This window comes from Silene latifolia, chromosome 8 (assembly GCF_048544455.1).
Source record: "Silene latifolia isolate original U9 population chromosome 8, ASM4854445v1, whole genome shotgun sequence".
NCBI classification, from domain to species: domain Eukaryota; kingdom Viridiplantae; phylum Streptophyta; class Magnoliopsida; order Caryophyllales; family Caryophyllaceae; genus Silene; species Silene latifolia.
Window position 1 is genome coordinate 82365748 of NC_133533.1, and position 15501 is coordinate 82381248.

General features: G+C 38.3%; 1 protein-coding gene and 1 non-coding gene across 2 annotated transcripts; one reads left to right on the top strand and one right to left on the bottom strand.

Annotated features, from left to right (window-relative positions):
• Positions 1-2648: 2648 nt before the first annotated feature.
• On the top strand, positions 2649-3787 carry LOC141595430 (uncharacterized). Its single transcript, XM_074415395.1, has 3 exons — positions 2649-2838; positions 2953-3066; positions 3150-3787. The coding sequence occupies exons 1-3, from the start codon at positions 2649-2651 to the stop codon at positions 3785-3787; spliced, it is 942 nt and encodes a 313-aa protein (XP_074271496.1).
• A 4065-nt stretch (positions 3788-7852) lies between these two features.
• Positions 7853-7959, bottom strand: LOC141597811 (small nucleolar RNA R71). The gene has a single exon (XR_012523025.1). It is a non-coding gene; the product is annotated as a small nucleolar RNA R71 (small nucleolar RNA).
• Positions 7960-15501: the final 7542 nt, after the last annotated feature.

Sequence of the window (15501 nt, forward strand, 5' to 3'; positions counted from 1 at the left end):
GTACTTTTGAGCTTGGTTTGGATGAATTATTTATAAACTTAGTAGCGACAAGTAGTTAGTGGAGTGTTGTGTCATATTGAGCTAGAAGTTGTAAGTGATACATAATCTTTTGTTGGCACAGTAGGGATGAGGTGTGAGGATGAGTACCATGTTAAAGTATGGACCAGTTTGGTAGCGATAGAAGAACTTTTTAAGGATCTCACTGGTGTGTAAGAATTTTTGGTCGTGTGTTATATATTTGGGATAGGTCTGTGAATTACGGGGGATATTTTGTGCAGTAATGTTGAAGAGTTATATTAGTGGATTATGTTAAGGATTTTATGGTAAATTTTAGGTGGTGAAAGGGATGATTGGAGGTATGGAAATTATTAGAGAGAGTATTGTGGATAGGGGAGTAGTGATCGGTGAGAATGTTAAAGCGATAACCGGTTATCAGTAAAACGGGATGGTGATAATAGAAATTTTGTGGTATATGTTGAGGTTTTAACTGTTCATTGTAGAACTAAGGATGGACTTGTGGTTGATATCGTTACAAGTAATGGTTACGCTCGTGGTATTATGTATTTGAAATGAGTGGATATAGAGTAATGTTATAGGTATGTATGGAAAGTAAAAAAGTATCTCTCTCTAAAATCTCTCTCTTTTTTGAATGCTTGACCCTAATACGGGTCTCCCGCCGGAACCAACCACCTTCATACCACTCCTCCTCATCGTTCTGAACCCATCCTTAGAAACCATATCAACCACTTTCCACCGTTAGCCAAAAATGCAAAGAGAAAGACGATGCATATTAATGAGTTCAACGCGACTTCATCGTCCCACACTTTGTCCATCGAAGAGTCCTCTACCCAAGTAATGCAACCCGTCCAAAATGAAAGATCATCAATAATTTTGGCATACAAGGAAAAAGTTAAGAAGTTTGGCTCCGATTCATTTTCTGTCAATGATGTATCTTTAGATGATATTGATATTGAATCGGAAGATGATGTTGAATAAAATGGAGATGAAGAAGACAAGATGTGTCCTCATATTTCCCTCACCAAGAAGGAAAAGGCTATCCTCTGGAAACCTTGGAGACACTCTGTCATCATTAAGATATTCGATAAGAATATCGGATACCTATTGTTGATAAGAAAGCTACAAGCAAAATGGTCGGTTGTGGGTAAATTAACCCTAACCGACCTAACTAGCTCATATTATGTTGCACGATTTTCTCCAAGATATGATTATGAATTCATCATCACACAAGCACCTTGGATGATTGACAACCATTACTTGACAATTAGGAAATGGATGCCGAATTTTGTACCATCCGAGGACAGCATTAAGTATTTAACGGCTAGGGTTCGCATACCACATATTCCGGTTTGAATATTTTAATGAGACATTTTTGAAGAAGATAGGATCCAAGATAGGTAAGGTGGTTCGTATTGATAAAAATACAGCTTCTGCTGAGCGTGGTCAATTTACTCGATTGAGTGTCGAGGTGGACATATCAAAGCCACTACTGTCAAAGTTTCGAATGTATGGGAAGATATACACTATTCAATACGAAGGCCTGAAAATGATCTTTTTCAAGTGTGGGAGAATGGCTCATAATACAGAGTCTTGCGTAAAGGATAATGGAGTAGAAACTATAATGGATCATGATACTCGAAGTCAAGCGGCGGAGATCTCCCACTCGCCATCTAATAAAACCTCATTAGAGGCGGGTTCGCGTCCAGAGGAGAAAGTAGATTTCGGGGATTGGATGATGGTTCGAAAACCACCACGAAGAAAACCCGCGAATATTCAAGGCCAGCGTGATCTGAATGCTGAGAAATCAATTTTTATTTTCGGCAATAGCTCAAAAACGGTAGGCTCAAGATTCGGTATATTATCAAATAACACAGAGATTTCCGAAATCCTACCAAATCAAAATAATATACCTACCTCCTCAAATATTGTTATTCCCAATCCAAATATTTTGCAATCTACCAAAATTAAACATAGAATCTCAACCCTTAATAAACAAACAAATAAACTTCTTTCTCAAAAAAAAAAAAAAAATCCTCCAAATCAACCAATAATATTACCATAGTTGAAAACAAATCCCTTCCTAATAATATCTCTATTCCACTTATCAATAATCCTATTATTCCATCCCCTGTTTTAAAAGATATACCAATATTCCCCTTATTTCCAAACAATCAAGCAACGTAATTCACTCAAATACAGTACCAACAACAAAACCTGTTCCACAGAAATCCCACATTCAATCTTCCTCGAGTTTTACTACTGCCTCACGCGATGGACCCATACCCATACTTCTCTTAGCTCGACCGCCCTCTACCTCAGCCCCGTTATCTCCCACAACACCCGCAATTCGAAGTGATCCCCCCGACATCGAGCGTGGAAATCTCGACGACCCCGGAGATGGACGCTCCCTATATGGGGGTGATGATATTGGAATGTCCGATAATGGACGTCAAGTTCGAACTAGCGAAGGACAAACCTTTGAGTCTAGCGATGGAACTGTCGATACCATGGAGTATTGACAAAATTCTTAAGCTTGTCAGTCTAGCATATCTATCTTCTTTAAACTATCTACCTGATTTTGTGAGTACTAGAATACCAAATTGTGTCCCAACCTACCCCATATCACGTATATGGTATGGAATGTACAAGGTACAGGAAGTAAGAAAAAAATTACCACAATTAAGGATGTGGTTACAACGTATAATCCTACCGTTCTTGTACTTGTTGAAACACATATGGGTGGAGAACATGCTGTTAAATTAGGCAATATTCTTGGGTATGATGGCCATTCGAGAGTTAATGCAATTGGGTTTAGTGGGGGTATTTGGTTGTATTGGAAGACTGAGTTAGTCTCGATACGCCCAGTGACAGAGCAATAGCAGTATATAACTATCGAAATATCGAGAAATGGGGAGTATTTGTGGTTCTTTTCAGCTGTATATGCTAGTCCAAATCCTACAAATCGACGAGAACTATGGGCTGAACTTGAAAATTTCGCAAGGCATAATAACACACTGTGGTTACTTGTAGGAGATTTTAACGAGATCCGTACGCTTAGTGAGAGACACGAGGGGATGATAATATGGCAAGAAGGTGTAATAATTTTAACAATTGGATCGCAATTAATTTAGCATTTAATGGGGCTGCACATACATGGGCGAGAGGTAATTCAGTCAAAACTCGTCAAAGCGTGAAACTTGACAGAGCTTTATGTAACTCAGAGTGGGGTACTATCTTTGAAGAGGCTATGGTTCATCACCTTCCGGCTATTCAATCTGATCATTGTCCGATTCAAATTTCTTCTAATGGCTTCGCTCCTATCAACACAGTGAGACGTCCTTTTCGCTTTCAATCTTGTTGGCTTACACATGAAAATTTTCAGGAACTTTTAGATAATAATTGGCCGTCTACGAGTAACTTCCTATCTCGACTACCGGGCCTATCTCAAAAGCTTCAGAACTGGAATTCTGAGTTGTTTGGTGACATATTTAAACGGAAAAACAAGCTATTGGCTCAAATAGCAGGCTGTCAGCGTGAGCTATCTATAGCTCGTAAGAATAATTTAATTATTTTGGAAGCTAAATTGGGCGAGGAATTAGACGATGTTCTAGCACAAGAAGAATTGTTGTGGTACCAGAAATCGAGAGTTGATTTAATTAAAGACGGAGACCGTAACACTTCCTATTTCCATAATAGTACCCTAGTTAGACGGTGGCGGAATCGAATTACTACGTTGAAGAATGGGGAAGGGGCATGGACTGATGAATAGGATGAAGTCAAAAATATAGTAGTTAATTATTTCAAACATCTTTATACGGAAGAGCAGCAAACATGAGACGAGGATAATCTTCCTTGGGATTTATTTCAAGAATTTAACAATAACGATTGGGAATGGTTAACGAGACCCTTTGATATTGCTGAAATCAAACAAGTTATTATTCATATGGGTGCACGAAATCTCCGGGTCCCGACGGTTTTCAAGCTCTCTTTTATCAAAAAAATTGGCATCTTATTTCATCTTCCCTATGTGATATGGTCATTAACGCACTCGAAGGAAAAGGTATGCCTGAAGGCCTTAATGACACGCACTTGGTACTTATTCCTAAGGTGAATACTCCTGAAACGATTATCCAATTTCGACCGATCAGTTTATGTAACGTTGCTTATAAGATTATAAGTAAGACACTTGCGAATCGGGTAAAGCGAGTCTTCGCTGGAGCTTTATTCATGGCCATTAAAATCGATCTTGAGAAGGCTTATGACCGTCTTCGTTGTTGCTTTATTCATGCGGCCCTTAAAGATATGTGCTTTCCCCAGCTCTTAGTGGATGTGATAATAGAATGTGTGTCATCTACCCGAATTCGAATATTACGGAACGGGGAGCCAATTGGACAATTTACTCCTTCGAGAGGAGTTAGACAAGGGGATTCCTTATCATCATATTTATTTGTTATGTGCTTGGAAAAACTACAACAACCTCTCGATAAAGAGGCACGCAATAATAATTGGAGACCGTTTCTACTGTGTCATAATGGCCCAAGCATCACCAACTTGTTTTTTGCGGACGATATGGTACTGTTTGCCGAGGCTACTGAGGAACAAGCCTTAGTTGTAAGCTATGTCTTTGATAATTTTTGTAAAGCTTCGGGAGAGAAAATAAGTGAAGCTAAGTCTCGGGTCTTCTTCTCTAGTAATACAGAACACGCCACCAAAGACGCGGTCATCAATACCCCTAATTTCGAAGAAAGTGATGATATTGGAGTTTATTTGGGAATGCCAACCATTAATGGGAGAGTTACTCGTCATACTTTCGCCCATCTGGAAGAAAAAATTAATAAGACATTGGTGGGTTGGGCTACGAAACGATAATCACTAGCTGGGCGAACCACTCTCGTTCAATCGACATTAAGCACAATTTCGAATTATAGTATGCAATCAGCAAAAATTACGCGCTCTATATGCGATAACATTGATAGAAAATCCCGCGGATTTCTTTGGGGCGGAGATGATAATAAAAAATCAATTCATCTTATTTCTTGGGAGAATATTCAAAAACCAAAATCGATTGGAGGCCTGGGAGCTAGACAGGCCAACGCGGCTTTTCTTACTAAGCTTGGATGGAGAGTATTGGCTTAACCAACAAGTTTTTGGTCACAGGTCCTTCACGCGAAGTATTGCAATGATCATTGCAATATTGATATATTCCAACCAAAGACCGACATGTCTAATGTGTGGGTAGGTATTTCGGAGCAGTCTAAAATATAGTCAGAGGCACAACAACTGCAGTCGGCAATGGAAGACGTACATCTTTTTGGAATCACACGTGGGTTGATGGTCTATGTTTGTCCGACCATATTCTAGCTTCTATTCTAGCCGAAATGCTTGAGATAATGATGTGACTCATATTTGAGCACATTTAGTCCTCAAATTAGCCTCGTTCCTATGCTTTATAGTGCATAATTGGGTCATTTACTATCTTTAATTTCCCATTTTGCATATTCTTTGAGGTTTTGATCCCTTGGTAGGAAAGGAGTGCAAACCTTGCATTTTATGGTGAAATGGAGCTAAATTGATCGCATTTAATGACCAAGCATTAAAGGGAAGACGATACTAGAAGGCCTATATAGATAATAAAGTAGATTAGGCAATGATGAAAGGATTCATCCATCCTCAACAAGATCCCCGCGGATTGTTGACGAAAGAAGAGAAGAGAAGTGTCTGACCCAGGATCCGAGCGGATTGCAAGCAATCCGGGCGTCTCCCTGCCCCACAATCCGAGCGTCCCGTACTCAAGACGCTCGTCTTAAAGCCTTGCAATCCGAGCGTCTACCCTAATGATCCGCTCGGATCCCCTTACAAAAACTGTCGTGCCAGCTTCCAAGCCGCTCGGGACGAGCATATCTATGCGGGACTAGCAAAACCGAGATGCTCATCTCCTTGGAGAGGAGCACTTCCTCAACTTTTCTTAAGAGTCTTAATAGTCATTTAAGCCCTTAGTAACCCTAATCTTTGTACCTAATCTTTAGTACAAATACCCTTTGTACTACCTAGATTAGCATGCCATCTTAATGCTCTCTTAATCAAGTTCTAATCAATTAGTAATCATTCCTTAATCTTGTAATCAACTCTTAATTTAGCCTTAATACAAATCTCAATACTTAATATTTCCTTAATTTCTCTATTGTTCATCATTTATTTTGAGTAATTAGAAGATTATTTGGGTTTATTTGGAGGATTGACAACCTTCCACCAATCATCAAGTACTTCTATTATTCTTTGCATTATTATTTTGGAATCTCCATAGGTATAATTCTCTTAATCCTTGCTTTAATTATTGTTAATCATTTTTATTCATTCATCATGTTTTGCCTTGTTAATGTGATTGACAACCTTGTTAGCATGTTAAACTTGATCATGAGTGAGTAGTTTCCTTAGTTAGGGTTAATGGGTGATTAGGGGAAACCAACATGGGGAATGATTCATGCTTAATCTAATATGTTCACATAATTTATTTGCTTGCTTGTTGTGATTTCAACTTATGCACATGTTATGTTTGATGAAATGCGAGCCTATGAATCCTTGCATTTTTTACCCATCACTTATCTTTTCAATGAGGCTTGTAAGACATAAACCAACTCGAGCGTCATTAAATCATGCATAATGTTTAATAGGAAGGATTAATTCGAATTGTAGGTGTTGTACAATCTAATCGATTCGGCTCCGGGACCCAAACCTTCTTAGGGATTGTAAGATATACACTAACTCGATCCCATCACAACAACAATTGCTTGCTTATAATTTGAGAACATGTTTGTATGATCAACTCCCATGTATTCCCCTATGAACCCATGATACCTTAGTGCTTTTAATCAATTGTTTACACCTTCATTTTATCTACCTTGCTTTGTTTTTATTGTCGATTAGTTTTCATTGATTTCCTATCTCAACCCGAAATTGTGACACCCTAAGACACGACCATTTACAATTGAAAATCCTACATCAATACCCATCCCTTGGGATTCAACCTTTACTTGCCTCTTTACTAAGAGTAGTTGGTGAAATTATAAATATTGTTTTGGTTGAGTAACTTTTGACGACGAGTTTTACAACACCACCAAAAATGGCGCCGTTGTCGGGGACGGTGTTAACTTGATTTGATTTTCTTTAATTATTTTTAGTTGTGTCTTTCTTTACCTTGGGGAAGTCAAACTCCTCAAGGTTTGTTCTAATTGTTTTCAAGTTGTTTGATATTTTGCATGTCTAGGAGATCACAAGGTAACTTGTTATCCATTGATCTTGAAATTGAAATAACTTTGACCAACAATAGAAGAATTGCTAGAAATACTTTTAGAGGTATTGGTGAGATTGTGGACATTCAACCAAATAACATTGAGTTTATCAACCCTTTTATAAGAGAAGGAGAGGATAACCCAATACAAAACCCACCACAAAATCAACCTACAATGCCTAAATTTTTATCACATTCCGTACCAACCGAGGAGAACCTACCAAATGGTACTCCTACACTACAACATTTAACCGGTAATTTTATTGCCAAATCCTCATTTATACAATTGGTTGAGAGAAGTCAATTTGGAGGGATGCCTAGTGAAGACCCCCATTCTCATGTGGAGACTTTTTGTGACTATTGTGATGCGATTTCTCAAACCGAAGTTACTCAAGACCAAATTCGATGGGTCTTATTTCCTTTTTCTTTGATTGGTACCACGAAACAATGGTTGAAGAGCCTAGATAAGGCTACTCTTGGTATTGATTCTTGGAAGAAATTGGCACTTGCTTTCTACAAAAACTTTTATCCCCGGAAAAGACTAACATGTTGAGAGCCCAAATCACCGGGTTCAAACAAAGGGATGAGGAATCTTTGTATGAAGCATGGGAGAGATTCAAGGACACTTGTCAATCTTGTCCACACCATGGACTTAGCGAGTGGTTCCTTGTACAATAATTTTAGAATGGTCTATATGAAGACTCCCGAAACATTCTCAATATGGGATCAAATGGTATGTTCACCGAAGTCGATGACAATCAAACATGGAACAAAATTGAGGAAATGGCAGTCCATAACTCGCAATATAGTAGACCTCAGAAGGCTACTAGAGGAGGAAAGCATGAGGTGGACTCCATTACTCAATTGGGTGCTCAACTTAGTGCTCATATTGATACCATTAATTTGAAGTTTGAGAAGGTCATGGCTAAACTTGAAGAGGCCTCCAAATCACCCAAGCAACCTGTTAATGCTATGGTGGCATCATCATCAATTCCAAGTGGAGTATGTGAGAGTTGTGGAACTTTGGGATATGACCAAAGTGGATGTAGGGGAACAAGTGAATGCTTTCCAAGCATACAAAAGTGGCACCCCTTATTCCAACTATTACAATGAAAACACCAAATTCCACTCCAATTTTTCATACAAAAGCCAAAATGTTCAAAACCCTCAACCAACATACACCCCACCTCCAATAAGAAACCAAGCTCAAAGATCCTTTTACAATCAAACCAAATTTATCAAAATCAACCTCCATACAATCAAACAAATGACCAAGGTTTTGATGTTTAAAAAGCGGTCCTCCAAATGCAAAAGAACCAACAAGAGTTTTTCACTCAAATGCAAAAGGGTAGCCAAGCAAAAGACATCACCATCAACAACATACTAGCTCACACAAAGATGTTGGAGACCCAAATGTCTCAATTAGCATCCTCTAGTTCTCAAAGACAAAAGGGGCAATTACCACCTCAAGATAATCCCCCAAGACATGAGTCGGTGAGTGCCATCAATTTGAGGAGTGGTACAAGGTATGAAGGGCCAAAGAGGCCCATTGATGAAGATGTTGTGAATGTTAGTGACAAGGAAAGAGTTGAAAACTCTAAGAAAGAAGAAGAACCCACCACCGTACAAGAAGTTTCAAAGAAGAATGAAGAGAAGGCTAAGGAGAAAGAGCCCATTATGATATAGACTTCTATTTCCAAGTCGCCAAGCTAAGCCTAAGTTCGATGAACAACTTGGAAAATTCATAGAGATTGTAAAGAACTTGGAAGTCTCAATTCCATTTACAGAATTAATCAATCATGTTCCGGCCTATGCGAAATACATGAAAAATATTCTTACAAAGAAGAAAACCATCTGGAAGCTAGAGACTATTGCGTTCACTAAGGTGAGTAGTGCCATCCTTCAAGGAAGTTCACCTCCAAAACTCAAGGATCCAGAAGTTTCTCTATTCCATGCACCATTGGCGACACTACGATCAACAAAGCTCTATGTGACCTGAGGGCAAGTGTGAGTGTCATGCCATACTCGGTGTGCAAGAGGCTAGGAATGGGAGAACTCAAGTGCACTAATATCACACTTCAAATGGCGGATCGGTCAACGAAGACACCTTTAGGGGTATGGGAGGATGTGTCGGTAAGAATTGGCAAGTTCTTCATCCCGGTGGACTTTGTTATTGTTGACATGGAGGAAGACTCCAATATTCCTATCATTTAAGGAAGGTCTTTCTTACACACCGCGGGAGCGGTGTGTAACAGCCCTAAATTTTCACGACCAAAACGATAAACTAAAGATGGAAAATTCACGGCTGTCACTCCACGCCTAGCTGAAAATGCTAAGTGCAAGGTAAATACAGAGTCAATCTTAAAAGAACAAAGTACGTGTATCAAAAAACTTTATCAAATAATCAAAACGTTGCAGCGGAAGACTTAAGTCTTACAAAATCTAAAACAATAAATAAAATTCAAATCCAATGATATTATAAAATTATAAATAGTGTAAGACGGAGTCTTTATTCAAAATCCTTCCACGCTCGTACTAATCCCCAGATCCAGTATGCACCCATGCAGCATCTCAATTATACCTATCAACTGTAACCAAAACATAAATAGGTACAGGTTCCAATGGGGGAACGACCCAAAACGTAAGGACGTCAGCAAAAGCTGAGTTTAAGAAAATAAGAAATATTGACAAATTCAGAAACAGTATTATAAATTAACAAAGCTTTGAAACCAAAGTAAAAACAAGAAATACACTCCAAAATTAATTGCTGTAAATCCAATAATATTAACCAAACAATTCAAAACGAAAACTTTTACCACATGTGTGCTAAGATCATACCCTTGACACGGTCTAGAGGCACCACCTGTGCTTTGTTAGACTCATAAAAGTGCGCACCTCTCACATTTGGGCAGTCAGTAGGATGGAACCGCCAAAGGAGAAAGTCTAACTACCTAGCGAGTGGGGGCCGGACAATCCCCATCCAAATAAACTCGGGCCAAGAGTTTAGTTTCGGGACGTAATCCCATGAGCGTCAAAGACGACCTTAAACCATCTAGACCAGAAGAAACCAAATTTTCCAAAGCGGCCAGAGGCGAAACCATTCCAATGTGTAATTCAAAATTTAGAAATACAGGTAAAATTCTTCGATGCCAAAATTATAAAACATTTTAAAGATTAAACCGAACATGCTCTTTACTTAAATTTAAAAGGGTAAAAATCCTTACCTCTCAAGATAGTCAGTCCAAGCTAGCTTAATCCAAAAGTCCTTTTTCTTCAAATCCACAAGCTAAAAATAATACAAAGTGGTTTAATAACCTTGCTAAGTTATTAAGACATCCTAACTTATTATCTAAACTTATAATCAGATAAGTTCGCTCACATTCTGAGAAGGTAAATAGCTCATCATCCTGACTCATATATTCTCATTCTCGAAAACTAGTAATGAAATGCTCAAATTGGTCCATTGTTTCTTTATTTCACGACTTATTTGACAGAATTATCCATATAATGCTAACAAACCACATGATCGAACTTCATCATTGTTGCCTGCCACTTGAATTCATTAGCTAACCACTTATACCTCCAACATCCTTAACAATCGAACACGATACCATTGCCATTAATAATAATGATCACAAAAATTCAACCCAAGCATAGTCAGGTGTGCCAACAATGATCTAGCATCACTACAATTATCAACCAATTAATTCCGGAAATAAACTATAAATCCATAAACAACCCGCCTAACACTATTCTACTTCGATAACAACCAATAGCAACATAGTACCCCAAACACAACCATTCATTCTAACAACGAACCTGAACCACTCAACCCATATATCAATTACCTCAAAGACCAACCTGCAATTCTATATATGTAACTCATTCTGACCTCAAATGATAAAACGTTCCAACTCCTATGTCTCGAGTAATCACACCCGTCTCACAAGAAAGCAAACTAATTGAAAAATAACTATGATCACAACTTTGAATGAAACCAGGCTACCCACTTGAAATCAACCAAACCAAATACCCAATTCTCACAACCTTGACCAACATATTAAGGTCACAAGCATCAGACGACTCGTTACTCATTAAAAGAAAATCGGATTTATAAAACTGAACAAAACAAAATCGGATAGAATACTTACAATAAGTTTGCAGTGCGAAAAAGAGGGGAAAAAAACGACTAGGATCGTGGTCGGAGTTCGGCGGCGTACGACTAAGAACAGAATAGGGAAAAGTAGGGAAGTAGGAGAAAGGTGAATTAAGTGTGAATGAGTTAGGGAAAAATAAAGAATAAGATGGTATAAGGGTAATTGGAAAACCGGGTGAAAGTTAAAGAGTTTTTCATGAAGCAATTTTTTTTCTTTTTAGTTGGATCAAAGTCCAACATTAAAGTTCGGGCTTTAAATAAACATTTTTTTTCCTGGATAATTAAAAAGGACGTGTAAATAAAATTATTTCCAAAGCAATACTTAACTTTAACAACTTAAAAGTCAATATTAACAAAATAAATGAGAGAGTAACCCGTAGATATAACTTGTTAATAGCGGGTGTTACAGACTTTCCTCCTTAAAATAGAGCTTCGTCCCCGAAGCTTAAATGCTTTCACTAAAAACCGACCCCCAATTCCTCTTATCTTACACATTCAAACTTCGGTATATAAACTTAATAATATCCCACATTTCTATAGTCTCATATTTCCACCATATACAATCAAATACAATGCGCCATAAATTTCTCCTTGTTTTCTCAGCTAAGGTAGAGGAACTACTAAGATAGCTAAGAGCATGTCGGATAAAAAGAAAAATATATTTTTTTTTTTTTTTTAAACATACCAAGCTACATTTTTTTTAAGACACAAATTGATTTCAGCAATTCCATATTTCACCAGTTGAGAGAAAGATGAGTAAATAAATAATTTCATATTGCAAAAACTCAGTAACAACAAAACCAGCGTACACGAAAGCTACACACCACCGCTGAGTAGCATAAACCAATACCAATGATGTAATATTGCAATGATGACATTATGAATTCAGATAATAAATATTAAATATTGTGCATTAAACACAATGAATACCAGACATTATGTATAACCAAAACTAATAACTAGTAAGAAAATAACTTTATAGCCAGCCTTAAATAAAGACACACATGTATGAAGATCGTAAAAGAAAAGTAAGTGTGCAAACCTCAACCCCCTGAAAACAAAGCTTCGTCCACGAAGCGCAAAATTACCTTAAGTAAAAAGATTAGGGTATATGTTTCTCATAGCAGATTCACTTCCCAAGTGGCCTCCTCTACGTTGTTGTTGTTCCATAAAACTTTGACCATATGAGTCTCTAATCTACGAGTTTTACGCACTTTAGTGTCCATAATTTGTACGAGTCTCTTCATAAGTCATTGTCTCATCAAGCTCAATAGTTTCAGGGTCCAAAACATGAGATGGATCACTAATATATTTTCTGAGTTGAGAAACGTAAAACACATTATGAACTCTCTCTAAGTGAGCCGGTAAGTCAAGTCGATAGGCTACCTCTCTGATACGCTCCAAAATATCGTACGATCCAATGAATTTTCGGCTCAAATTGCCCTTCTTACCAAATCTCATCACTCCCTTAGTAGGCGAGACATGCAAAAAGGACCTTGTCAACAACCTAAAATTCCACATGTATGCGAGTTTTATCAGCATAGCTCTCCTGGCGATCTTGAGCCACTTCCATTCTGCCTTGGATACCCAAAATTGCTCAAATATTTCAGTACCATTTCGGACACCAAAATTTAAAAATTCGTCAATGTCGTTCCATTAAACCAGACTACTACCTCTAAGTTCATAGAGTGCCTCAAAACGGTGTCATCTGAACTATTACTAAAACTCCAATATTGAATGTTTGCTTTTTAAAGACAAATTTATATATCAACAGGGTTATCAAAGCATCTCTTTATTTATCACCTCAAATATGAAAGAATTATCTTTACCTCCAAGTTGAAAGAATTATCTTTACCTCCAAGTTGAAACAATATCTTTGCAACCGCTCAAGGATAAAACCTCCCTCATTCATTTTATGACTACAAATTAAGTTCATAACATCACATCCTGATAGTTCGATTTTGTTTTCAAGATTCACTTTAAACTATCCAAGGCAAGTACCTATGACACCTCAAATAACAAATGTATATACTCGCACTTTTACATGATATAACCAGCATTCCTTTCTACTAATATTTCTAGTACCAGAGTCGATTTCACCTACTAGCCAAGGCCAAAGGAAGACAATAAAAAAAGAGAGTACAAATAAAACTCAATCTAGATATCATAACCAAGAGCTCAAAGTCGGTCCCAAATAGAGACCTTTGTAAAATAAAATAGCATGTGTGACTTCATGCTCACATTCGTACACGCACACGGGTTCTAATGGAAATAATAGCATGTTGCTCATTATTAGTTCAATAGCAGCACCATCTAAATCCATATTAAGCCGTAAGCTTTCAAATAATCAAAGGCACACTATGATGATAGATCTCCCTCTCCAAATCCGTATAAACTCCCATGCACACATACAATTACATAAACCACGCCATCATTATATGCACAATACGCAGCCTAAGCTTTACCATACTATTACGTACTCCATCCATGTGTATTATATCATGCCATTACGTACATCACTTGAACCAGAACTACACTACTTCAACGACACAACCTCAAGCAACAAGACAACGAATAATCCAGCCCCTTAGACACGACACAGCTGGACAACCAACAAATAGACCCGACAACAAATTTATACACACGACCAAACTTCCTCCCAACACCTTACGATTCACGCATCACTCGCTAGTGTGATATTCGATACACACTACCACTCACGGTATAAGCTTCATAAAAGTTTCTGAAACCATCTTGCACGTCCACACAACCAGCAGCACAACAATGCCCTTGTCCTTTAACACGCCTTAAGCAACCATTACGCAAACTGAAAACAAAACGACCGAAAAAAAAACAGAGTTTACAATTCAGTTCTAACCAGCCCCAAACACGACCATAAATGGGGTTCTAAAACCAGTATAACATCCTCAAATGACCACCACACGCATCCAAATAGACACCACAAACTGAATAATTCGACTCTAGATCCGACCCAAAAACACACCCAAAAACGACTTAAAACAAGGTGTGGACAAGGCCCTCGGGAACTGCGTCCGCGGGATCCACACCCGGCATAATCGACTCGAGGTTCTTTCGAATCGAATTAAGACCAATAAGAGTCGCCACCAAGTTTTTTGGGAACTTGGAACCGTTCAAGTCAACTTTACACCTTTCATCGAAAAGCATAAAGCCAATCGACTACGAGTGATTAAAGATAAAGACTTGTACCCTATATCACTCGATTTGAATGACTCTCGTAATCCAATGGTATTTAGACGGATCCACAAACCATAGATCTTGAGTAAGGGGTGAGGGTACGTGTTGGGAAGCCCATAAGGACACCCAACCCCGCCCGTCAATAACGGCCTCTACTAAGTCAAGTGTCGGATTTCAAACAAGGTAATAGCTACTGCGATGTATGATATGCAAACGTTGTTTTAACCCTATCATGTGACAACAATTTCTATGTCGTTTTAGATGCAACTAAACTAACTTTGTCAAAGTTGTAATTTAGCATGTGGGTTGGTTGATCTAACAACATACAAAACAAGCAAGCAAGGCTTAAGGGGGAATGGGGGAGCCGTTGGGATCTACCTATTACAAACCAGGCATTTCATGCCGACACAACAACAAATTAAAGATACAACTCGATCTAAATACAATTTCTACATACAAAACAATACACGACAACACACACGGCCGTTTGGCCTAGAAAAACCGTGCACATGAGGGGTGGCCCACGGCTCACATGACCCACGGCCTTGGGTCACTCCTCGTAATGCGTGCTCGCGCTTAATCTCATCGAATTAGACATAGGGCTACGCACCAAAGCATGCATTAGCATAAACCGGGCCATGTTGCTTTAGACAACATGCGGTTTACTACGCTTCTACAAGCATTGGGAACAACCGTCTAACCAAACAAGACCAAGGTTTTTGAAGAGGTTTTGACTTAAAAAAAGAAGTAAAACAAACTTGAAAGATTACAACTCGATAAACAAACTGTAAATTACAAGCTACAAAACAACAAAGAACAAAGG

Coding starts and splice junctions, on each gene's coding strand:
- LOC141595430 (XM_074415395.1), top strand. CDS start 2,649: ATGGTATGGAATGTACAAGGTACAGGAAGTAAGAAAAAAATTACCACA. Junction 2,839..2,952: donor TGCAATTGGGTTTAGTGGGG/GTATTTGGTTGT, acceptor GGTTCTTTTCAG/CTGTATATGCTAGTCCAAAT. Junction 3,067..3,149: donor AGGAGATTTTAACGAGATCC/GTACGCTTAGTG, acceptor CAATTAATTTAG/CATTTAATGGGGCTGCACAT.